General features: G+C 46.0%; 2 protein-coding genes across 2 annotated transcripts; one reads left to right on the top strand and one right to left on the bottom strand.

Moving 5' to 3' along the window:
- The first annotated feature begins 22 nt into the window (after positions 1 to 22).
- Positions 23 to 16,145, top strand: LOC134058264 (uncharacterized). The gene is made up of 20 exons (XM_062515497.1): positions 23 to 175; positions 258 to 314; positions 1,789 to 1,826; positions 3,071 to 3,211; positions 4,149 to 4,211; positions 5,370 to 5,490; positions 5,893 to 5,985; positions 6,988 to 7,148; positions 8,175 to 8,260; positions 8,465 to 8,548; positions 9,334 to 9,396; positions 9,535 to 9,612; positions 9,706 to 9,794; positions 10,494 to 10,530; positions 11,748 to 11,896; positions 12,117 to 12,179; positions 12,482 to 12,557; positions 12,931 to 13,015; positions 13,178 to 13,265; positions 13,765 to 16,145. Exons 1-20 carry the CDS (start codon positions 23 to 25, stop codon positions 13,873 to 13,875), a joined length of 1,836 nt encoding a protein of 611 aa, XP_062371481.1. The 3' UTR covers positions 13,876 to 16,145.
- Positions 16,146 to 16,336: 191 nt separating this feature from the next.
- On the bottom strand, positions 16,337 to 24,516 carry TMEM39A (transmembrane protein 39A). Its single transcript, XM_062512789.1, has 8 exons — positions 24,362 to 24,516; positions 22,616 to 22,838; positions 21,134 to 21,217; positions 19,564 to 19,706; positions 18,756 to 19,098; positions 17,759 to 17,946; positions 17,143 to 17,263; positions 16,337 to 16,648 (listed from the first exon to the last, which is right to left on the bottom strand). Exons 1-8 carry the CDS (start codon positions 24,472 to 24,474, stop codon positions 16,415 to 16,417), a joined length of 1,449 nt encoding a protein of 482 aa, XP_062368773.1. The 5' UTR covers positions 24,475 to 24,516; the 3' UTR covers positions 16,337 to 16,414.
- Between the last annotated feature and the right edge of the window lie 525 nt (positions 24,517 to 25,041).

Here is a 25,041-nt window from a genome sequence, read left to right as displayed (position 1 = left end):
TCTCTGGGAAGGGGGTTCCGCGATGGCGCCCTTGCTGCTGCTGCTCCTGTCGCTGCTGCCCGTGGCCGCCGCCGCCTACCTGTGCTGCGTGCGGCGGCACACGGGCAGTGCGGCGGCCGTGCTGCACCGTCGGGGGCCGCGCCAGGCCGGGCCGCCGGGCCCGCCCCGGGACACTGTGAGCGCCGGGCCGGGCGGGGGGCGGCGGGCGCGGGGTGGCGAGGCCAGCGCTCACCTCACTTCTCGCCTTCTCTTCGCAGTGGGCTCCGAGGCTGTCCGGCGCCGGACTGCGCCTCTTCGTCCATGTGGCCAACACGGTGAGTGCGGGCCGGCAGACGGGGCGGTGGAACCCGGGGCTGCGCGGGGGGAACAGGGCGGGAGGATCCGGAGGGAGCGGGGCTCGGCGGGGAGGTTGTGGCTCTCTGCGTGCTCTGGGGTTCCCCCGGGACCCCCGGGTGTGGAGAGCCCAAAGCTGACATCAGACTCGAAATATAGCTGCTGGAAGCTTTCCTTGGAAGGATTTGGGTCCTTCAGCCCTCTGAGAGGGTCTCCAGCAGGGTGCTGAAGGCAGGTGCGCCACTGGTGCTCCTCTCGGGTGGGCTCTGTTTGGAAGCCTGCGGGCTGATCCCGCTGTGGCAGTGGGACCGCTCGCTGTAAGCGTGCATGGGGGACAAAAGCCTGCATCCCCTGGGCACTGCCCACCTCGCACCAGCTTCTGCTGGAAGCAGCTGAGTTTGATTACTGCTGCTGTTGCTTGGCCTTTTCCCTTTGAGCGAGGTAGGCACAGAAGTTTCTTTTCCCTTGTGTCGCCTGAAACAAAGCTTGGTGTCCGGCTGGGCCTGGAATGAAACAGCTTGATGAGCTGTGTTTATTTGTGAGAATACCTTAGGAGTGGCTTTCTGGCAAGATGTAACAACCAGAGTACTTTGTTATCTTTTGCTTTGTGGTTGCTTCTGGTGCATAGCGAGGGGTTCCTTTCCTTTCCCTACATCTCCCTTGGAAGGGGGCTGTGAGATTCTCAATTTCCTACGGGATTGTGCTGTGTTAGATTAGATGTCGATCAGGAGCCACGTGTTTACAAAAAGGTGCTGTAATTCTTATGCAATGTGTGAGGTAACATGTCACTTGGTGGGACTAGCAGTGTGAGCCTTGTCTCAGACTTGTACTGTATTTGTACCTCTCACATGTTTCTGAAGTCCATTGTTAAGATATTAAGACAGGCTGGAACAAGGCTGGTCTCTTTGGGACTGCTGATGCTGCTACACTGGGAGTCAGGGTATTGAAGGAGTATTTTCAGCTGTCTGCTACCACAGAGTCTCTAAATTTTTTCACACTTTTCCAAGCTGACTCATTTTACTGTGGGAGCTGGTTGAGAGATGGGAAAGGTCCTAACAGTAAATAAAATAATAAGCTCCTACCTTATCCAGTGTTTGCATAGTCTGTGGAACATGAAGAAAATAACAGATGGGAGCTGTATAGATGCTTCCTAACAGTGTTGCAGATGCAGGCTTTCTATCTGAGTCAGGGAAAGACAAAGGCAGAAGAATTGGAAGAATACTCTTTTTATAATTATATAAAATATGAGAGTTGGGGGAAAAGCATTTCAGGCCTTTTTTTGTGGTGTAAAATACGAGTGTTTGTGCTGTTTCTTTAGTGCATAGCATTGCTTGCTCTCTAGGGTGCTCTGAGCCTGCAGCAATTGTGAGCATATTCGTCATTCTTTGTCTAGTAAAAGAAGATGTTCAGGTCAAAGTTGCTGCAAACCAACATTTCTGCTTGCTTTTTTCCTAGGCTTTTGGGCAGATCTGCTTACTGCCGTTCTTAATGAGGTAAGGGGGGGGGGGGCATTTCTCCCACTCCTAGTTTCTTTTATTTCTTTTTTAAGGTTTAAGGTACTTGCACTGCACGCTGCTTGTAGGTTATCTGAAATTGTAGTTTTTTAAAGAGAAAAGTTGCATAATTTATTTGGAGAGTAATATTATTTCATAGGTGTTTGCTAGATTTTTTTTTTTTTACTACTGTCATTTGTGTGGGTCTCTATGAGAAGAAATTAACCTTTTTTCACACTCATGCAGGTGCATAGAAATTGTATTCACCAGCTTTTCTTTTCTCCCTTTGTTTGCCTTTATGTCTCTTTGCCTTTGATCTTTTGTTAAAGGACAATTTTTTTTTTCAAAGCTGGTGGATGTGCTTATAGTGATAGGGTTAAAAGAATAGCAGTAGTGGGAAAGTGAGGCCAGACAAAGTTCAGAGGTTTTGGTAAGTTCTTTTTAATTATGTTCTCTATTTTAGGTCAACCTTTTTTCTTTCTCTCTCTCATGCGTGTTTTTGTTCAGAAACCAATTTCAAGTATGCATTGCAGTAGGAGACACTTGGGTAAGAGGTTCAGGAACCTCTTCATGCTTTTTTCGTATGGTTTGCTCATCATTTGAAGGGCCACCTGTGCAGATCCCAGGACACTGAGAACTGTGTCACCCCTGAATTTGATTTGGGATGTGGGCTTTGTGAGCCAATCAAACCCAGGCAAGTGTCTCTGCACTTATACCACAGATCATTCCTGGATATCTGTGACAGGGTTTTGATTTCCTGACTTTATGTGGTCCAAGCAATGGATTTATGCTGCAATCCCCATTGTATCTGATTGCCAACAAACTATGTTGAAGCAGATCATGGAAAAGTCTGACGAGGTGCTTGTTTTAACACGATTAATGGTTGAATGTATGGCTTACACTGCGTTCTCCTTTTATTTTCCTCTCCGTTCCTGTCTTGTTTGGTGTGTGTATGGGAGGTCTAATTAAAGTAAATCAAAAACTTCCACCGTTTGTTTCCCAGCTCAGGTTTACAGCGGCTGGCCTTATGTCAAGAGGCAGGAGGCTTTGTTAAGCAGGCAGAATAGATTTGATGCTGCCTTTAGGAAATATGTGAGAGATATTAGCTTGTAACTGTTGCAACTCCCTGCTGTGAAAGCAGACTGCTAAGACAAAATGTTCTTGGGTAAGGTTCCTTCTGAACAGTCTGAAAAATTAGTCATTGTCGAGGTTGAAAACTCCAGCAGTGACTTTCTCTTATTCAGAATGAACAACTTCTCACTTATGCGTTCCCTTGACATTCATGAAGATCCCACGTTTATCCCGGAGGTTGCTGCGGGGATTACAGAAGACAAGTCTGAGGCTAAAAGCCCTTCAGATGTTATCAAGCAGCTGACAGATGAAAGGTCAGTATGTGACATATAAGAGAGAAGTGGAAGAACACACGTGCTGGCAGTGTTACGTTAGTGGGAAGTTGTCATTGTCAGCAATTTAGATTGAATTCTTGTTTCCATGCCCAGCCATTTCACAGAACAAATAGTGCTGTCAGTCATCTTGCCTTTTCTAACTTGTAAATCACCAATAATTATAAGCCATCTGAAAGGGAAAAGCTTAATGGAGTCTGCCTACTGGGGAGAGACCGAATTCTGTCCTTACCAGGGCTCTGGTTGCACTATTAGAACAGGTAGACTTAGTGTTTGGCTAGTCAGTAAATGGATTCCTCTAAGTTACTTTACAGGAGTGCTGTTTCTAGCCTGCAGGGAATCTCAAAGAGAACACCAGGCTTTAAAGAAAATGATGCACAACAAATTAACTTGATTAGTGATGAGAAATGGTCTACTGCTTATGTGCTAGAGCCATTGACTTGGTGTTGAAGCAGTTTGCTTTTGTGTATCTTTGTGTGTGCTGCATGGTGCCTTTTCTCACTCCTGCACTACACACCCAAGTCTGCTGTTGGCTGTCTCTGGATTGAACTTTTGACAGAGTAGGTTCACAAGTATACTCCAGCTAGGCTTAATGTTGCAGTGGTGAATAGCAAATGTAAATCTGGAATACATTTTGAACAGTTTAATGACTGGTCTGTTTCAGTAAAAATATGAAGAAACTAGAACATACTGTCAAAACTGATCCATTATTTCTGTGGCATCTGTAGTGTACCTGCTGCCTGGCTTGTGTGCAAGGAGTCTGACAGAGTGTGAACTGCAGTTCAGGGGCTGGCAATCCACATGGTTTGCTGTGAGTGATGCCCAAATCTGCATTGGACAGTGATGCTGAAGTCTACAGGCCTAAACAAACCTGGCTTTGGTGGCTCACAGTTGCCCTTTCTAATCCTTTCTTTTGCAGGTCTGATTCTGCTAGGAATGGGTTTAGCTTCAAAGGGATCAAAGACTATCTGGAATGCTACCGGTAGGTGAAATGGTGATCTGGAAACAACCCGACCCGCATGTTCCTCTGCTGTGGGCTGCCACTGTTCTACAGGCTCTCAGGCATCTGTTAGCATTGTCCTTGAGGTGCCATTGTTAATCATCACTTCATGCTATTCTTTCCCATTAGTAGAATGACAAAGGAAAGTCAGCTGGGAGAGCCGGCACAACTTTACAAGCCCTACAAGGATATTTAAATGCCATTTTCTTTGGCTTATTGTCAGTATTGTCTGAGAGAGGTTTCTACATATCTTGTTTGCTCAAACATGAGTGACAAGTAGATGAAGGTTGACTTGGATTATGCGAGTTGTGAATACTGTGGGTCTCTGATGAATCCCCTGGTTCCCCAGCTCCTTGTGTTTCTCTGAGCATGACGCTTGCTTTCACCTAGTAAATGTGTCCTGTTTGGAAAGAGCTGAAAACAACCCCCTGACTCTGGGGTTCCATGAACTGTTGGCTGCCTGGTAGTCCTAGCTGCCTCTGGGAGACATGTCAGATGTGGAACCCTTAGATAAATATTCCTGCACTCCTATAATTTGTTCCTCAAAGGCCACTTCTGCCTGCAGGCTGTGGTATTGGAACAAAGGGCTGACACTGCAGTCTGGTGTTACAGGTGCATCTTGGCCAAAAGGCTTTTGTGTCAGCCAGAGATGATGCATATGTGGTGTAACACAGCCTTTGCCAGGAGGGAGGGAAGGTTTATTAAAGGTAGGGTATGACAGTACTGCTGGGAGCCTCTTCTCTGTAATAGGAGGCCTGCATAAAGGAGTCTGACCTCTTGGTCTTAGCTCATTATACTGGGAGTTCTATAGCTTCCAAGCTTTCAGGAGCTTGCGACTCTCAATGTAGCTTTTAGCTGTTTGTCCCTGTTTGTCTGTCTGGTGGTTCAGGAATATTTGGGTAACTCTCCTAACTTTTTCTCCTCTAAGGAGCATTCTGTGTAGGCAAATTCTCCCCTTAAGGAAAAGAATCTTCTGTCTTGATGGTGTCAACAGTGTTCAGATCATCACCACACAGAGATTCTTACCTAATTCTTGCTTAAAGCTGTGACAGCTGCTATCTTGCTGCATGGGAGACAAAACCTGCGAGTGGATGTGGCGAGGGGAGGTCCTGTAACAAACTCCCAACTTCTGTCCCGTAGGAGTGGGAAGCTGACGCCATCCCAGGTAGCCAAGAACATCATTGCCATGTTGGAGGACTGCGACAAATCCACGCCACCACTCAGAGCCATAGTGCAATGGGATCAGGAGCAAATAATGCTGGTAATGTCTGCCTCTGGTAGGAAATGGGCCTCTGCCACCCCAAGGGCAGTAGCATCCATTAGAAGGGCCAATAGGCACAGAAAAATAAGTACATTTTTCCTTCTTCTTTGTTTAGAGGAGTACAAACAAGTTTGCTTTCCTTCATGCAAAGAGAGGTAGCATTAAAGCAATCTATTTCCTGCTGGCTGACTGTTTATAATAGGACTTCTGTGCTTATATGGCATCCATTAGTGTAGATGGTTCCAAGTTGTAGTTTCCCACTAGCTTATGGTGGAAGAAGGAAACTTTGATAGACTGGCCAAGAAAGCCATATTTTATATCCATTCCAGTACTGGTGATGACCTTCAGCTCAGCTAAATATATATAACATATGCTTTATGCTTTTTATTTTTCTCTGTGCAGATGGCTGAGGCCTCCACTACTCGTTACAGGAATAAGTGTACCCTGTCTTGTCTGGATGGCATCCCAGTGTGCCTGAAAGAAGAGTTCAAAGTGGTGAGTTTTTTTGTCTAGCTGCCAGTTCCTGCTGCAGGTGGTTAACCTGGACAACACACTGTGGTAAGGTTTTAAGACCAACTTCTCAGCAGCAGCTTGAGAATATGTTTGTAATGAGGGGTTATATATGAGTTTGTAGTGAGTAGGATTAACAAGTTTTGCAAGGTGAAAACAGATCTTGCGTACAGCAAACATGTTCCATATCTTGATCTCTTTAATCCATGCAGAGTAGAGGGTGGGTGTGGGAAACAATCTCTTATGTTGAAATGAGAATGTATAAAAGCATCTGTACAGTGGGTGTAACTGTCTGTATTTCTCAGGCACTGACTCTGCTCCACTGGCAAAGCATCCCTCTCTCCTTACCTTAAAATACACATGCCAGAAATACACAAGTTACTTTGAAAATCCCTACTGACAAAGATTTTTACCTTTGGCCTAACAACAGCTAACAGTAAATGCAGTGCCATCAGGCTGTTGTAGGCTCTGCAGAGACCTACCCCTATGGTGGAAGTCCTGTTTATGTACAGATTCTTCTGTTGCTGCCTCGAAGTAAAGAGTACTTAACATACCCTGAAAATAAAATCTGTTATTTTGGCATCCAGCTAATCTTGATGCCAGGTTTCAAAGCTTACAGATCTGAAATGTTGTAGCTCTGTCCATGGAAAAAAGGAACACAGAGCTGTGTGCTGTGGGGCCAAGGTGATCTTCAGCCTCTGGGCATAGCAATTGCATTGCTGCAGGGAGGCAGGCTTTGACCATCTACATGTTTCTGTTCTTCTGTATCATGGTGTGAAAAGGACTTCTCCACACAGAAGGACCAAATATTGAAGGGTTAAGTGTCGCCTCCTGACAGAGGCCAACAAGGTCAAGTTGAAGAGTGGTGCACCCTAGCCATTGCTTACTTCCATGGATCCTAATATCTGGGATCTGTCATGATGTTGAGTGTGCATGTGCTCCTTTGCCAGGGTTTTAGAATGAATAATTATGTGTTTTCTTGCTAAGGTACCTTACCATCACCGAGTGGGAACAGTGTATCTTGGGACACAGCCAGAAACAGAAGACGCTACTGTGGCCAAGAAGCTGCGAGAGGCTGGGGCTATCATTATTGGGGTCTCAAACATGCATGAACTAGGGACTGGAACAACTGGATGCAACCCTAATAGGTAAAAATCCCTTTCCTCTCTCTTCTCCCAGTCTAGAAATACCTATGATTGTCCAGAACTCACAGGGAAGGGTACAAAAATTAGGGGAAGCATGACAGAACCCTGGGGGTATGAAAACCTAGTACTGTAGATTTGAGGGTTAGAGTAGCTGTGGAAGCCTGAAGGCTTCTGAAACTGAAGGAGGGAGAGGCTCCAAGTGTTGTCTGCTGAGAGAGGAACTTGGTTTGTCGGGCCTTACAAGGCCTGGAGGTGTGAATGTTTATAGGATGAGTTGTAGACAGAAGCTGTGACAGAAAACAAATAGTCATGTAATGCTCAACCTCAGTGATGGCTGAAGGCCTAGAACATTCAGAAGAACATAGTTGTTCCTAGCTAAAACAAGTTCACTGAATTTGCTTTACTATGGTGAATTCTCCAGCTGTAGCCAAGCTGAGAACTCAGTTCCAGAGCAGTGGTGCTCATGGCCTTTATAAGCCTTGTGTAATGCCACACTTGGTGCAGGTGCAGCTGGGTGGAACTAGGGCTCCCCATCAGCTGCAACAGTGTGCCAGCATTCCCTCACCATGGGAGGGCAGCTGGTTACCCAGTGGCTTGGCAGGGCCCTGCTGGCTAGGGCTGTGGTCAGGCTGGAGATGTTGGGAGCTGCTTCTTGGGAATAAAGGGCAGAGCTGACTTACTTGTCTGTAAGGATTGTTGGCCACCAATTGCTCCACCTTTTGGAATTGCATCATGCACTGTGGCAGGCAGTAATGGCATGGTGCCATTGCCAACAGAAGAGCTGAAGTGGCACCTTTTCTCTTGCTTTGGGCCTCTTTTGGGTGGGCAGCTTATGCTCACAGGAGATTGGACTCTGAGGCAGAAGTCTTTTTTGCATCCTGTTTTCTAGGGACATGGTACTTTCTGAGATTAAATGGCATCTCCTAACCAAGAGATCAGAATCCCTGAGCTGTGTTTCTGGATCTTTTCCTACCCTGTAGTGCACACAGTCCTCCTAAGAAAATGTTAAACAGTCTTTGTCTGCTTCAGGTACCACAAGATCCCTAGGAATCCCTACAATCCTAACCACTTCACAGGTGGGAGCTCCAGTGGGTCAGCAGCAGCTGTAGCAGCAGGTAGGTGGTCCTCAGTGGAGTTGGTGGGAGGAAGGTCCTGAGCCAGACATTTCGTTTTTATGGGGGAGTTGGGTTTAGTAGCTGAAGGGAACCTCTACCTAAACAAGAGAGCTCTGTGTGCTGTCTTGGATACAACTACTGGTAGAATGGACAGGGCAGCATGATGTGTCTCTGATCACAGGCCAATGTGTGGGTTTTTTGTAGGTCTCTGCCCTGTGGCTATTGGCACAGATGGAGGAGGCTCTGTGAGGATTCCTGCTTCGTTCTGTGGTGTGGTGGGGCTGAAAGGTAGAGCCCTTTAATCATTGAGGGGTGTGTGCTTGTCTTGTTTGCTGTTCCAGATAGAATGCCACAAACAAGTCAGACACTCCTGTGAAGTGAAATTTGACTAGAGAAACTATGAAATATAACACCCTGAGAGTCATGAGGGTTAGACTGGTAGCATGGAAGCATTCTCTACTTTCTGTTGAACAGATGTTCAAAAATCCTAACTTACTTACATCACATACTAAACAAAATATGCCTGCTGCTTTTCCTTTCTACCTTTCATCCAAGACCAGATATTCAGCCACTACTCTCTTTCCATCCTTCACATGTGGTCAACTCAACTAATCTTGATTCATCCAAGGATGATCATGATGATGACAAAATGCAACTGGTCAGAAAGGTGATATGAGTGCTTGCAGAAGACAGCTGGTGTTAGGCATGAAGTCTCACCAGTGAAGTGGGTGAGACCTCCCAGGGGGTGCTGTCTCCTTGCTGTTGATAATCCTATTCCTGCTTCTCCATCCTCCACACCACAAATGCTGCTTTTGCATATTTAAATACAAATATTCTAATATGTCCCTGCAATAATTCCTATTGGGGGAAACCAATTTCACTATTCATATATTTTACTGATGAGATAGATTGGGGTCAGCAGAACAGGTCACTGAAGGATGAGAGACTGGGCTCTAAAACAGCAGACATAAAAGTGACTGGCAGGGTTTGTTGTTTATCCTGGGTGCACCAGAGCCATGTAGTCGCTCTTCCTAGTGACTGCTGATACCTAAGTCCCATTTCTTGTTCACCAGGTACATTTGGGCGCATCAGTTGTCATGGCAGCTTGCCACTCTCCTACTCCACAGTCAGCGTAGGTAAGAGGACTTCTGCGCTACTTCAGGGACCTTATTGTGTGCTGCTCTCACAGGGGAGGCAATCTCTGCCTAGGAAAGACCTGGGGAGGAAGCTACTGTTTACCTCTTGTCACTTTTTTTATAACTGGTCTCTTACAGGCCCAATCTGTACATCAGTGGCAGATGCAGCCATTGTTTACAGTATCCTTGCTGAACCAGATGTGCTCTACCCATATGGTAGGTGAGCCCTCTCCCTCCCTGAAACCAGATGCTCTCCCTTCCTAGAGGCATCCGAGAATAAAAGGAGGAACTCTTCTTTGTTTCCTGCAGGACTAAAACAGCCCAAAGCAACCCTATCTGATATGTGTGCTCCCGACCTGAAAGGCTTAAAACTGGGAGTGGACTGGACATTTTTTAAGGTGCCTGGTTTTTCTGTATCTTTCTGCTGCTTTGCAAAGAAAGACTTTAAAGGAGCCCAGTGCATTCATTGTTCCCTTGCCTGTCATCATTAAAGCTTCTTATATTTAGTCCTGTAGTTGGAAGCTAATACAGCCTGTGTGAAAACATCAACATGGAGATATTTTTTCCTAAGGCAGCCTTTTGAGTAACAGTCTGTTGGAGGCACGAGGAAAGGTAATGACTACTGCTGATTCTATGGGAAGCAATGCTTCTGAACTGATAACAAAAGGCAGTTAGTTTAAAATCAAATGAGGGAAAAGAGTGTATCCACTTGGTGACAGTGCTGTAGCTGCTAAGTATTATTTTGTTATTCCAATGTAGAAACTGGGCTTCCAAGGCAGTACTGCTTGAAAATTGTAATGCAGCCCCAAAAGTGTGATCAGAATTTCTTCCTGGAGGTACAAAAAAGTCTCTTACTGGCTCTGGCACAGTGCAGATGAGGAATATTCTCTGCTCTGGAAAAGCTGACCTTTCCTTTTCATTAAGGGTGTGACCTGCAAACTGTTCTCTTGCAGCATGTGACCTAATTTCTGTAGGATTGTGTTTCATTGCTGTTAGGGACAGGAACAAGGAAAGCACCATGAGGACTGAAGTCCTGGTGAGTGTGCTCACCAAGAGGAGGAGAGCAGTTACTAAAGTTGTTTCCTTTTATTTTTTAGGCATGTGATGCTGAAGTCCTGTCTGTCTGTGAGAAAGGTAAAGAGGGAAATTCTGTAAGTCTCTTACTGTGTTTGATATTATGGTGTCACTTTGTGATCCTCTTATGTATGCATTAAATAGCTCTTGCCTGAAGTCCTTAAAGGCAGTTGCTTGAAGGGGTCTGACTGGATTAACAGCAGTAACTTTGTATTAGGGAAAACCTCCTGACTGCTGAGGGTTAAAAAGCTCAGCAGTTGTAGGCTTGTCAGATTACAATGGAAGAATGCAGTCCAGTGTACTCAGCCTCTGTGTGTATAAAGACAGATCTGTGCTTGGTAATACTCTGCAAGATTTAATGTAAAAGACTTTTAAGGAAAGACCTTGTTTAACAACATAATGCTCAGTAGTAATACAGTGCTAGGTCTTTGTGATATATCCAGTTGTCTGGTATTTCCTTGAAATCAGCCAAGTGGTGCCTTTAGGATGCCTTTGTTAGAGTTTAGACTAAGTAAAATTGACTCTGGTGAGTACTTGGGGCAGGAGAGAAAGCTTCTACAATACCTGGTAGGGTAGTTGCATTGGAGCTGAGATAGTTCACTGTATTCCTGCTTTGTCTGGATTTTCTCCACCCTCCTGATTTCCATAGACACACTTCTACATTTATAGAGTTTTCTTAGAAGAGATGGACCACAGGCAAGCTTGGGTGTTTATGAAGAAGTTGGGATCACAAGAAAGAAGATTCTTTTCAGACTAAAGAAGATTCACTTTTTCCAAAGTCTTGGTGTTCAGCCTTGTTAAAGTGTATCAAGGTTTAGTGGCCCTGTATTATTTACCTGGTCTCTTTAGTATTTCCTGGTTCCTTTACCATTATGGTTTAGAAGAGGCTTTGAATGGGAATTTCTTGATGCTAAATAATCACTTCATGCTGATAGAACACTGTGAAATGCTCAGGGAAACAGTGTCAGTCCTTTTACTCTTTGGCTTAACTGAGAGGCTACTAGGATGAGGTGAATTTGCCTAAAATACAGCAGGTAAGTTAATGACCTGTCTGCCAGCCCCTGCCCTGTTGGACTACTGTGATGTAGTTAGGTTGAAAGCATTGCCCTAGGGGAAGCAGCTGCCAAGCTGCACATGCCACGCAGTGCACTGAAGATGCTTGCCCTGTGGTGGCATATGGGGCTTCTCATTCTGCAGGGGTTGGGGATTTGCAGCCTTTCTGTAAAGTCTGGTGAATTCAGGGATGCTTGTCTGTGCTTTATCTGTCTTATACACAGCGGTGAAGCACCTGCAGAGTTTGGGAGCCAGTGTGGTTGAAATCTCTCTTCCAGAGATGGAGGAAGCACAAGTGGCACACGTGATCTGCATTCTCAGTGAGATGAGGGACTTCCTGCAACCTGACTTCAATAAACATTTCCATGAAATGGTAAGTAGCAGCAGCTTGGAGCAGTGTCAGTAGCTGTTCTGGCTGATACAGAAAAAATGTCATGTCAGTGAGAAACCTGAGGCCCTCCTGCTGCTTCTGTGACAAGCTACCTGTTGGATGACTACTGGTACAGAAGAGCAGATCTGGAAGAGAGCTCCTGGGCTGTCACAGTTCAGTTTCCTGCAAACAGAGCTTTGATCAGTTTTTTTTTTAATTTCAGAATTTGGAAACTCGGGCTAGCCTGGCCTTGGCTTCCCAGTTCACAGCTCTGGATTATATTACGGTAAGGAACATACTGGGGTGAAGGCTGAAGGGAAGCATTTAGTGAAACTGTAAAGGTGGGACAGGGGCTTCTGTTAGCCTCCCCTTACCCATGGGAAGATGTTGCCCAGCTGTTCTCTGCTGTGAGAGCATGTGGGATGGTAGGTCACCACAGAGGACATGCCACTGTCCTGCACTCTGATTCCAAATTGCGGGAACGGTGTCTTTTGCAAAGGTAGAGATGCTGATGGGCAGTCTGCCACCATCAAACATGACTTTTGTGAGCCAAGAGGATCCATCAGACAGTATTCTCTCTGCTTGCAGGCAAATCGACAGAGAAGTCGGAGCATGAGATTTTTGCAAGAGATCTTCAGCACCGTGAACTGTATCCTTACACCAGGTATTGGCACTCTTGGCTAAAGAGCCAGTCCTCAACAGCTGTGTAGTGCCTTCAAGAACAGTTAAAAGGCACTTGCCCTCCTCAATTTTAAGAGTATGACTTTTGTGCACTTTGCTGTGCCTTGCACCCTTAAAAGATAATGCAGCCTGATTAGAAAGACTGCTGTATATTTCTAGACTTACTGGTTGTATCCATGGCACTGCATCAGGTTGCCCAGAGAGCCTGTGGGATCTTCATCCTTAGGAATATTCAAAAGCTATTTGGACATGGTCACCAGCAACCTGCACTAGCTGACCATTCCTGAGCCAAAGGTTAGACAAGATGATTTCCTAAAGTCCTTTTCAAGTTCAGTCATTTTGTGATTCCTCCACAGCTGTTCCTTGCACTGCCCCAAGAATTCATGAGTCTGACCTCTTGACTGGAAGCAGTGATATGTCCTTCACAGTCCGGTCCATGAGGTAAGGAAAGTGCTACTTGCACTACAGAAACAGAAGTTTGGGAACAGCTGGAAAAGAACTTCAGACTGTAAGGCTGGAGAGATTAATCATAGCTGCCTCTACCAAAAAAGGATGAATTTGCTGCTGTCCCCAGGAATACTGATGACAGCTTTTTCCCCCTAGGTTCATGCAGCTTGGTAACTTCACTGGGATTCCGGGCCTTGTGGTGCCCATTGGATATTCTACTGCTGGGCTTCCGATTAGCTTCCAGGTGAGTATTTCCTCTTTGTGAATGCTGGGGCACAAAATTCCCAGCTGGCTTTGTCCTGAAGCCTCACAACCAGGTCCCTGCTGTTCCTCACAGCTCACTTGAGGAGCTGTCAGGTAGTGGAAATAAAAGCTTTAATTTGGAGGTGATTTGCTTCATTCCTAAATGGAAGAGGTATCTTTGAGAAAGATTTCTCCGTCTCCCTGTCTACTTGCATCAATACTCAGTATTGGTCACTACACTTTCCTCTCTTATTTCTCATTTCTGTAACTTCTTTATATCCTTTCCCCTTGAAACAGGTCTCATGTAAAGGAAAGATTTATGTCTTGCAACTGAAAGTCACACAGCTGCCTTTATCCCAAATACAGTGATGCCGTGCTTACTGGGGTAAAAGGAGAAAACATCTTCTGAGGTTGTTGAGGAAAATTGTCGCCAAGGCTTTCAAGAACATCTGTATGTGCCATTTTTTTCATTCATCCTTCTGCTTCTCATCTTCTCTCAGGTCATGGCAAAATGGTGGGATGAAGCTGTTCTTCTGAGGATTGGCCTAAAGCTGGAGCAGTTCCGTGACCAGACCAAAAAACCATCCATTTATTATGACATCCTTGCATGATGGAGCAACCAAAATGGGGAACAAGTCTGTTTTTTTCCTAGTCTGACCTGACCAAGTATTAGAATGAACTTGTTTTCAGTGATCATCAGAATAAGGCTTAGTAGCAGGCCCATCTGAGGAATGGGAACAAAGGACTGATCTAATCAGGCTGAGGCTGAGCAGACATAATTTCTGCTTCCTGCTTGGTGGATGGTCCAGTTTATTCCAGGAAGACTAACTCTGCTAGCTAATTAGGTGTTTGCCAACAGGAAAAGCTGCAACTGTCTTCCACAATTTCTTCCCCTGTAGAGGTCCTGTGTATGGGTGGAAGGCAGTTGCACCTGCAGGACTGTATGCAGGCAGTTCATACTACTGTACATGGCAAGATACAACCTTAACCTTCTCAAGGAACTCCTCCGGGACAGAAGAGAGGTACTGGTTTTTACTGAAGGGGAAAGGCAGCAAACACTGCCTAGCACCCTCAGAATGAGGAGGATCTTAACCAAGCTGCACTTAGTGTTTGTTTTGGCCCTGTACTCGGGCACTGGGAGCAAACCATAAAGCCTGTAGCTAAGGAGGTGTTGCTGCCAACAGTGCAAGGTCAGCCCAAAGGCTGCACTTGTCTGGGTGTGCCCACTGCCCCCAAGTCCTGCCTCCTTTCAGCCTGGTATGCAAGGGGAGGAAAAGCCACACTGTGAACCCTCCTTGACTTGCCCTCCACCAAAGCCCTGGTACAGTGTTCTGGCTTTTTTTTGTGCATCTCCATTTCCCAAGCTAAGCCTTGGAAAGCCTCTTGTCTCCTGCTGGTTGTTAATATATAAGCCTAGTATTATCTAGCTGTCTAAATGGAAGAAACCACTGGATGCTGTGAAAAACTGTTCAAGGGGTGCTGAGCCAGCTCAGGTGGAACTTATAGGAAACAGGTAGAATTTGTAGGAAATGCCACTGAGCTACTGCAAAAATTGAAGCTGGATGCAAGAAAGGTGTTGCAGAAAGCCATGTGCAGCAAAGAGCCTGCTCTAGATAGGAAGTCAGCCTTCTCTTATCTTTAAATTACTTCCTAAAGTAATCAGGGTAGACATAGATTAGTACATAAAGTATGATATGGCTGTAAGCCACCGTGTTGTTTTATTGAAAGGCTCCAGACTGTAAATTCCGTAGTACCTTTGTCCTGCCTGCACCATTAGGGCCATGTGAAAGGAAAGGCTTGGGAGTAACTAAACCTAAGCATTTGTGTTCATTTTGGGGTGAAGGCTCAGAGGCATCTCCTGTTGCCTACCTTACCAGGCATCTTGGACTTGTGATCAGGCTGCTGGAGAACCGTTCTACAGACAGCAGAGATCACTGTATTATGTAGCTTGGAAGGAAAGAAGAAACAGAAAGTAGTTGCAGTTTCTCAGTACAGTTTTGGGATTTTTTTCCCCCATACCTATATACTCCTTAACCAGAGTTAGCAAGTTGTCAAATGGCATCTGAATGCAAGAACATTGCATTGCTGTCTCCTGCTTAATTACCTGAGTTAAAACATCAACTCCCACCCTCCTCAGCTGTCACCAGCATGCACAGTTAATTGTACATTTTATCTTGAATTCCTCTATGTGATACTGCTACAACTGTTTTTTCACTGCAGTCTAGTATAGCTCAGCTTTAGGAAGAATAGTCTCAAAGCAAAGTATTGCCTCTATTAGTAATGATAAGTTATTAACATTGCCCGCATAAATTACAATGAAACTGCTGAAATGTACTGCTTAGCAATTCAGGGAGTTGGTAAGTGTTTCACAAGAATAAATTTCAGCTAGGAACACTGCTGCTTGAAGGAAATAGATCAAGCTACTTATTTCAAATCCCTTCCTAAATGCTATGCTACCCTAAAATTCTAATTTCAATATTTAGTTCATTGGGTGGGCATGGTGATGGGGGCTCAGGTTACTAGGAGGAGAGAGGCTAAAGTAAACAGTTTTTTTTTTTTTTAAATACCTGCATCCTCCTAACAATGGGAAGAAGAAAACTGAGTTTTTACTGACTGTCAGTAACTCAGCCTCTCTTTTCACACACTGCTTCCTCCCTTTACCAAAACATATCTCAGCAATGCACATTTCCAGTGCAAGACTTTCCTAGTATTGAGGTCACTTAAAATAAATTTTACTCATCCTGGTGAAAGGCTTCTGTGTTTCCGTTTTTCCCCTGGCTGTTAGTTTATCCGGATTCTACAGCAGACCAGTTCCTGATTACCAGCAGTTCTGTGAGCAAAGCAGACACAGTGACCACACACACAATCCTGTTGCTTCACATAGATATATGTATGGGTATAGATATATGGTATATACACAAGGATTTTTTTATATATATATATATATATAAAATAACACCTTGTTTATAAAGTGACATTTAATTGCCACTGGTTCCCTTCCCACCCCACAAAAACAATAGTATACAAAATATAAAATATTTTAAATATTTATAAACGTCGCAAGAAAAAAATAGAACTGTACGAAAATATTTTTTTTTTTCTGAGGTTCCCTCCCTACCCTGTGGGATGAGGAAGAAAAGACTGGCCAGCCTAGTCTGCCTTGAGTCCATAGTTGTTAAGTGGGTAGGAGTATGCCCTGCCTAATACTATCCGGTCCCGAAGGAGCTTAAATAAGACATAATAATTGCAGAAAAGGATGAGGGCCATGGAGAGGGTGTGGTTCCACTTCTCTGAGCGCAGCAGGGAGTAGAGCTGGTAGCAGACCACACTGCCTTCGATGAGAATCAGCAGGTTGAGCAGCCGTAAAGGACGGTGAAAGAGGAACTGCAGGGAAAGAGTTCAGGAGAGATTTCGGTCATGTGTTGCTGGGTTGAAGTGAGGAGGAATATGGACATAATGCTGTCAGGGACCACTGTGGGGCAGAAGCAATGCTTGTGCTCCAGCCACCACTAGCTGCTGCAAAACAGTAATAAACAAGGCATGTAGAAGTGGCATTTTGCTTGAGAAGAGGAAGTGGGTGAAATAAACCTATTGGCCTGCTGACACACTCTCCCATTTCCCTGAAAAGTGTTAAACAGAACCCTCTCAGCAATGCAACTGCCTGATGGGAGAGCTGTGTCATCTCGATGAAAAAGCACTGACAAGGTAGCCCAGAGGTCACTGTAAGACAAAATGGGAAAGCCCCAGTGCTGCCAACATGTATTTTGCTCAGCAGCATCAGCCTGTCATGTAACACTGAACTGTCTTGCACGATCTGCTCTGCTGCAGCCTCTCCTCCCTCCCACAGCTGTAAGGGACCAAGCAGAAGAGATACTTGCATAAAAGCGGGCATGAGACACGTCTGAAGGCACTGCTACGTTGTAGGGCCCAACTGCTTTATACAGGCACCGGCTCCGTCGCACCAGAACTCCCTGTGGCCATATTGTGTTTTCTGACCAGCTGTAGGGAAACAATGCCAGAGTGTTACCATCTGTGCTCCCAGCCCCCTGAACGACTGTTCACAGCAATGGACTGCATCTTGAAAAATACCAAAGCCTCTGCCACAATGACATGTCCCAGCTCCCACTGGAAAAAGCACTGAGGTGTGATCACAAGCCCATTCAATGGTCTCTCAGTAATATGAACTAATGGCTCCCAGTGCAAGAACTTTGTCCACTGCAGTGGAGGGGGCCACCCCCTGCCTCTACTCAAGATACTCTCCATTAGCCAAGAAGAATGTCAGCATTTCTTTCTGGGAAGAAACCAGCAGTGACTGGAGTAGCTTAGATAGCTCTCTAGAGCAGCCATTTCTGTTTTCAGTGAACAAGGCCAGTAGATTTGCATGGGGAGTGGAGACATATCCTCAGTAGATAAACACTGCTGGTATTTACTCATCCACTAGAATGTCTCAGTCCCTTGCCAGGCATACCAAGCCCTGCCCATCCCCACACTCACATGTGCTGTGGAGCATTGCTGTAGGAGCCATGTTCTAGTTTCTGCCACTTGCCAAGGTGGGCAGCAGACCTGTGGAGCAGGTCACAGTACTTGGGAGGCAGCAGCTGAGTGGTGAGCATGACAAAGGCATTGATCCACACCATGATGAGGTGCTCACAGGACCACCGCATGTCATAGTACTGGGTGCTCTGTGAAGAGACCATACAGGAACTTAGCACCACTGTTACAAAACAGAAGGAGGAACGACAAGGGACATACTGCATATGCATCCACACCACACATTACAAGCATGCGCTTTTGGATTGGTGATTTTGGAGGGTTATAGCTTAGGAGACACTCAAGGCTCCCTTCCCCTTGAGCTGAAGGAGAAAGGGCAGGGGAAGATGCTGCAGCTGGTGCATCTTCTCCTCCAGCAGCAGCAGCAGGTAACAAGGCAGTTTGCTTGTTAGAGAACTGCCCCAGGAGCACCAAATGCACCAAGACTGCTACATGGATTGTGGAGCCCTGGCCATTTCTCTGCACCAACTGGAGCTTGTTCAAGTTAGAGAAATGACAGATGAAAAAAATACAACCCCCACACTGACAAGAGGTTCTTGGATTTAGTTTGCCAAGCCTCCCAGTTCGCTCTAACAGGCTGACCGCCAAAGCCTCTGATCCAAGAACTCAAAAGCCATGATGCTGGATCTGAGACAGGTAACAACAGGTTCTCTTTTCTAGGAAGAACACAGCTATCCATCTGCCTAGGACAGGGGTGGGAGAAGGGGAGTTAGTAAGTGGGGTGATGGGACTAGAGGTGCATCACATTTATGGCAATACCTATCTGCCAACCAGGAGCAGTACTAGTACACTCCGGATGCAGCCATGCTCCGCTATCCAGGCTGCCAAAGGGGAGACAGAGAAAAGGGGAATTAACCAGGAATCTGGCCTGGCAGCAGTTCACACAACATTCAGAAGGAGACGGCGGGCAGGGGCACAAAGAGAGCCAGACAACAGCTACCTTCACAAAACACAGTGGCAGGAATGCCACATAGTAGGCACTGAAGAGAGAATTGAAGAGAACTTCCTTGATCCTGCGGTTGAAGTCTGCTTTTAGGCACTCCACCTCATTGCGGATGAGATCTGGGGAAAGGGGGCAGCTGTGGGTGGGGATAGACATAGGATTATTGAACTGTTCTCTCAGAGATTCCCACAGAAGCGAGAAGAAGTCTTTGACCAGGCTGCTGACAGCTGAAGCTCCATCATCTGCCACCTGGTCCTGTACCAAGTAACCACAGTCTGAAGGCAGAGGCTGTGCTCTGCTGTCCTGGTGGAAGCAGCACAGAGGGACGTAGACACCAAACCTGTCATGAAAGAAAGAAAACAATGGCTGAAATAACAGGCATCCCAACAGGGAACAGGGGTACCTCCTCAACAAATACTGGCCCTGACGAGAGTGACAGCACATAGGAACCCTCACTCCAGAAACTAATAGCCAACTATTCTCCCCACTAAAAGGCCAGAGGTTGCAGCTTCAACACCTGTGCACAGAAGCTTTTTAAAATTCTGTTTGTAGAACCAACAATCCCAAAGGCTCAGTTTTCAAGTGGCAGCAAAGGCCCCTCACATGCACAGCAGCTGAGGCAATTCACTTCATCCAGCTGGGTGCCACCTCCCCACACCATCCCCCAGCCACTCCTGCTTCCTTTTTAATCCTAAGTCGAGGAAACAATACAGTCAACAGCTCTGCTTCCTACGCTGGCTCATGGCACCCCCAAGCAGCTGTGCCCCCCCCATCCACCCAGAGGGTTCAAGGTGGTGTCACTCACGGGTAGCCCAGGAAGAGAAGGTTGAGAACAGAATGGCTGCGGAAGAGGTTGATCAGAGTCCAGCAGAGCACCCAACCACAGACGGTGAGCAGCACCAGGCGCACCATGTAGCAAATCAGTGATGTTGCACCCACCTGAGAGGCCTGCAAATAGAGAGGAAACACTCAGCAGTCCTACAACAACCAGTCCTAGAAGATGAGCACAAGGGATGCCTGCGGAGGAGGAGCAGGGAGAGGGGTGCCAGGAGGTACCAGAAGAGGGATAGCTGCCCTCTTCCTCTCAGAAACAGGAAATTGATTCTCTTACAAACATAAAGGCCTTTGATTTTATTAATGATTGACAGGATCCAAAGGATTCAAATAATCACAAGTTGTGGGGCATGACTAAAATAGAACTTTCTTCTTTTTTTTTTTTTTTTGAAGAAAAATTCAGAGCTGCAAAGCAGAAAAATATTTTTGCTCAAGTCTCTTATGCTCTGATGATGGCCCAGGATGGCCTGAAACCCATTTCCTCTCTCTCTTTTCTTTAGAAGGATCAGGTCTCAGTATTGTGAAAGGTCACAGTTCACAGCTGTAGGAAGAGAAGATGTGCACCTTATCAATCCCAAACCCAGATTTCCATAATTTAGCTCTACTGACTATGCAGGTTGCAGTGAAGTGAGGAGGGACCATAGCAAGAAAGCCTGATCCATTCTCCAGAGAGAAAGAAACTGAGCTATGAATAGATTCTTAAGGGTTAGAGCCTACACAGGGTATGCACAAGAACCTGCATGGAAGATTTCAAGGCAGAAATTTCAGTCTATGGGAAGTTTTACAGAGGATGTGAACATAAACAAAAATGGAAGGAATCAGATGAAGAGACCTTCAGAGCTCCCACATTCTCCACTCATCTATTCAACAGGACATAACTGTTCCTTTATTTAATTTACTTACTTTTAAACACTGCTTAGTTGCTTAGCCTAGAGTTGTATTAACCATTTCAGTGGACAAAAACTTCTATTTTCCTAAAAATGACCTTTTACAGATACCTAACTTGGCCTGGTTCTGCTCCCACAAACACAGAGAAGGTGTCAAAATCTGTGGTGACATGACCAGAGTCTGAGTTACTGAGTAACCAAGACTGGAAAAGCAGTTCTACCAGTATTCCTATTTCACTTCAGTGTAGTCAGACATCCCCCTCCTGACCTTTCCCCCTATGATCTCCTGATCATTCTTCTTGTCTTGGCCAACTTCCCTATTTGCCTTTTTACTACCTGACTTGCAATTCTCTCAGCCACTTCTCTAGCATGAGATAGTGGGGTACAGTATTGTACCTACAGAGATAAATAAGCAAGTGGGACATTTAATGTCCTTATAGATGCAGAGCCAACAGAGCTACCCAATACTATGGGACATGACTGGTCTCAAGGAGAAAACACCAAGGTGGAAGGGCATCCTCAAAATCTTAGTCCTTCACACCCAGACTCTTCTGAAGGAAGAAACTCTGCAACCTGCAGAATTTTCTTAGGCCATGGATGATGATGTTCTGAAGCAAGTGCTACAGGCAGGAGAGGGAACAGTGGGAATGTTACCTCAGAGATAATGGCCCACACCAGCCTCCGTGCCAGCATCACTGTGATGAACGCCGCCAGGTGGTAGTCAATGAGGTGAAAATTCTGAAGGAGGAAAGAAAAAAGGTCTTCACCAGGAAAAGGGACTCTGAAATCACCCAGATGGGGTGGGACTAGAAAGCCGGCTGCTGTGAAGTACATTAGGACCGTTAGGACCTCACGTAAGCATTCCACAAATCTCTCTATTAGGGATGAGGTAAAAGAGATAAACATTAGTAACACATGAATGTCTGTCTCCAGAAGCAAGATCTCCTCCACAGGGATATTCACTCCCATGGAGAGGTACACAGAAAACAAAACAAACCCACCCTTCAGGCAGGTATTTTTGGGGTCAAAGGGTCATCTAGAAGCAGAATCCTACCATGGAAAACAGGTTGCAGGTTCTCCACAGAAAAGCCCCTGAGCAACCAGAGAAAGGGCAGCCAAACCCTAGAGTGAGCACACTAGCTTACTTTCCCTCTTGGTCTCAAAAATTGTCTGTAGTAATCACTGCTTCCTGATGAAACCAAGTTGATCTGAGAAACCTCATCTTCATTGGTCATGAAGAAGTTCTCTAGGTCCATCAAGTTAGATACAGCTCTTACAGCTATTCAGTGAATTTGTCCATACATTCTGGCCAGAGGAGTTAGTAGACTCTGAATACTTAGTAGACTGCTGTTTGGTACTCTGAATAGTTAATAGACTGCTGTATGTCCTTAAAGGACATTTTGGGTAAAATATAATGCTCCAGTTGTGATGGGAATAAACAAATAAGCATTAAATCCTGCCAGGTATGGAGCCCCAAACAGAATGCTTTGACTTCTAAGCCAGCTGTGTCCAGCACGGCAACGCCGAGCAGGAGGCTGGTAACTGGAACACCAGCACCACCTGTCGGTACAGGTAACTGAGGGACCACCTCGTGCTTCCAACAGCCTTTATGACACGGTTCCAGCTGCACGGGCTGGCTTTGCTCATGTGAGGCTCGCTGGCTCAAAGGCAACTTATTGGGGCAACAAGAACACTGAAACCGAAGAGGATGAGAGCTTTACATAAACTGGGGATCTGACCCCCTCCCCAACTGTGCTGCTGACCTGCTGTGGGATCCTAACAAAAATCTACACATCTTCCTTCTCTCAGGCTCTGTTGTTTTGACTGGCAAGGGGTACTCACAGCAGCAGACAGCTCCTGGAGTCTCAACCCGTGTCAAACCCTAGGAGCAAGCTAGGCCATGCAAACGTGGAAGAAATTTCCCCTGAAGGAGTCCTGCTGACTCCTCTCTCTCATCTGCCATGTATTTTCTCCCCTGTAAAATGGGGGATAACATGGCCCTAACTGATGGGGGTGCCTGTGAACTCCCATTCACTCCATCAGTGTCAAATGCTTGGTGATTCCTGGACTGAAGAAGCATGAAAATAAGCTATGTAATGAAAAAGCCCAAGTGATGGTACTTGTTGGGGAGCTCACCAGTGAGGTACAGGAAGCAGGGTGATTGTATGGGTACCACCAGACAGTCTTGTAGATGTTGATGTACTGAATGAAGAGGGCTACCAGAAGGTAGATGAAGAACAGGAACTCAAAGAGAAGGCTCCCATCCAATGGCAGTTCAGGGATCCGGCAGTGACGCACAGGCTCTGGAGTAATCAGTGCTGTGATCGGAGGCGCCGAGAGGCTGATGGCACTACCATTCCTGAAGCAGATGGACATCACTTACTTGGTAAACATTCTACATCATCTCTGACATTTTCCAGGATAGAGTACTTGAGGCTGTGAATTTGAGACTGGGCATTACTAGGGAGAGGTGACAGCAGTCTTGGATTCATATTTCTGATATGAGGCTGGTGGTGAGCTCCATCATTTTAGCTCAGACAAAACCCCTATCCAGAATTTTCTCTGGACAACAGCTTGATCTGTCAGAAGTGCTGTGACATGCCCAGCAATTTTTCAGTAAATTTGCAGATTGAAGAGGGGAGATACAGAGAAAAAAAATCTGTGCTACATCCAACACTTAACATTGGCTCTTTCCACCCATCACCATGACATTACGGTAGCACCCAGCCTCCTTCTCCAGCACAGCAAAGTGTCTGCTGTCTTACTGCTCATAGTTCCTCTTTTAAAAAGAGGAGTAACTAAAAATGGAATGGAGTAGTTCAGCCACTTCCTAGAGGCTAACCTCTCAAGTGTTCTCACACTTCCTTCTTTTCTAGCTTTTAGAGGAGGCTAGAACAACTAAAAGCTCTGGCATAATGAATTGGTGGAGGAACTATGCTGTGTCTGACTGGAGATAAGCAATGCTCTCCCAGAACCCTGGGGCCCTGATTCCACAGTCTTGACAGTCACTTGCTTCTCAAGAACCTCAAACTGTGCTATCTGCCCCTCTATCCATGACAGAGAAGTCTGTAAAGGCCAAAGATAAATGGCTTGGATTGCTCTACTCAGTAAGAATGAACCTATACCAGGGCCCCAGCATGCAGCAAATAGCTCCTCTAGTCTGCCAACTTTTTTATGGAAAGAAGTAATGCTGGGCCCTTTCAGTTTTTATACCGAATGTGGTAATCTCAATGTCACTGTGGATGTGCTCCTGTTTCAGCCCCCAACTTCCCCAGAAAATACAGGTCATCTTTACCAACTATGAGAACTAGTTTCATCTGCAACCAGCAGGTCTAAAACAGAATATGGGCATCCTCCTGCCCTGCCTTTCCATTATGTAGGAGGAGGAGTCACAGCTGTGCTCTGAGGTGTCACACTAATTCCCCAGGGCAGGGAAGGCAAGTGAGTGAGACAAAGACTCATAATTTGCTAGGACTCACTGCTCTGGGAACTGCCACAGGAAAGACAAATGGAGCATTGTGTGATTTCCACCCCGGCTGTTGTGACCACAGTGAGTGGTGAAGGGGGGCTGAGACCACTTCCACAATTCCCTTCATGGGGCTGGTTTTAACGCATGAAATCAAAAGAGGGGCTGAAGTGGGAAGCATGTACCACAGCACAGCTGAGAAGAGAAGCTGGAAGAGGTTTGTCACACAGGACTCATTCCCTCTTGGATAAGCCATTTCATAATGCCACAGTGGAGAGCTCATGGTTCCCCTCTCCCAACCCCTCATTTTCACCACAAATCCATGCTCCCTTGCAAGGTTCAGGATGGATCAACGCTCCTTGTTTTCAGTGCTGTCCCAGCCACAGATGTCTCGACAACCCTGCCTTTGTGCTCACCTGTTTCTCAAACCAGTACCGTTTCCACAGCTCCCACCAACCAGAGTCTGGAGAGAAGGCAAAGCTGAACGGCTTAGCTGCTGCCGGCTGGGTCCCCTCCTTCCACCGGGCATGACCAGGAACCAGTCCACTTCCAGTGCCTCCAGCAGGCTGTGCCCCGACACTCAGACAATGATCCAAAAGCCTTCCCAAATCTGCAAAGGAGGCAGAAACATCACTTAAGCTTCAAGCTACTGGTCACACTCACCCAGTTCACGCTCCAGACAAGCAAATTCATGCAGAAGGAAGTCACTCTCATATACTCAGAGCCTTGTGGGACAGCCCTCACCACTCTAAAACACTGTGCCACTTCAATGGCAGCAAGTCAGTGTCTGCTTGCACACCTAGAATGAGCACCACTGACACCATGTCTCTAAAAAAGGGGCTGCTTACATTAGCCATCAACAACTGACAGCACTTATTGCTGGCTTGAAAGCACTACTGAGCATCTCCAGAAATGGAGATGACACAAACATGTGCTTTATTTCAAAAGCAAGCCTGGGAAAAGCCCTCTCCATGATGTGGTTGAGCTACTAGAGATTCACAGCTCTTTTTTGGCACCCAGCATGTTACCTTCCAGGCTCTGATGCTGGTAGGTAATTCAAACACCCTCTGGCAGAGCTCTGAACAGACAGACTGGT

This window comes from Cinclus cinclus, chromosome 2 (genome assembly GCF_963662255.1).
Source record: "Cinclus cinclus chromosome 2, bCinCin1.1, whole genome shotgun sequence".
NCBI lineage: Eukaryota > Metazoa > Chordata > Aves > Passeriformes > Cinclidae > Cinclus > Cinclus cinclus.
This window is presented reverse-complemented; position numbering and strand designations above follow the sequence as displayed.

Bases quoted from the DNA above. Each gene is read 5' to 3' on its own strand.
- LOC134058264 (XM_062515497.1), top strand. From the start codon at position 23: ATGGCGCCCTTGCTGCTGCTGCTCCTGTCGCTGCTGCCCGTGGCCGCC. The intron at 5,491-5,892 runs GTAATGTCTGCC...TTCTCTGTGCAG, and splicing joins ATCAGGAGCAAATAATGCTG to ATGGCTGAGGCCTCCACTAC. The intron at 9,613-9,705 runs GTAGGTGAGCCC...TGTTTCCTGCAG, and splicing joins AGATGTGCTCTACCCATATG to GACTAAAACAGCCCAAAGCA.
- TMEM39A (XM_062512789.1), bottom strand. From the start codon at position 24,474: ATGCCCGGTGGAAGGAGGGGACCCAGCCGGCAGCAGCTAAGCCGTTCA. The intron at 17,264-17,758 runs GTGAGTGTGGGG...GTTTCCCTACAG, and splicing joins AGCAATGCTCCACAGCACAT to CTGGTCAGAAAACACAATAT. The intron at 16,649-17,142 runs GCAAGTATCTCT...CTTTCCCTGCAG, and splicing joins TGTCTCATGCCCGCTTTTAT to TTCCTCTTTCACCGTCCTTT.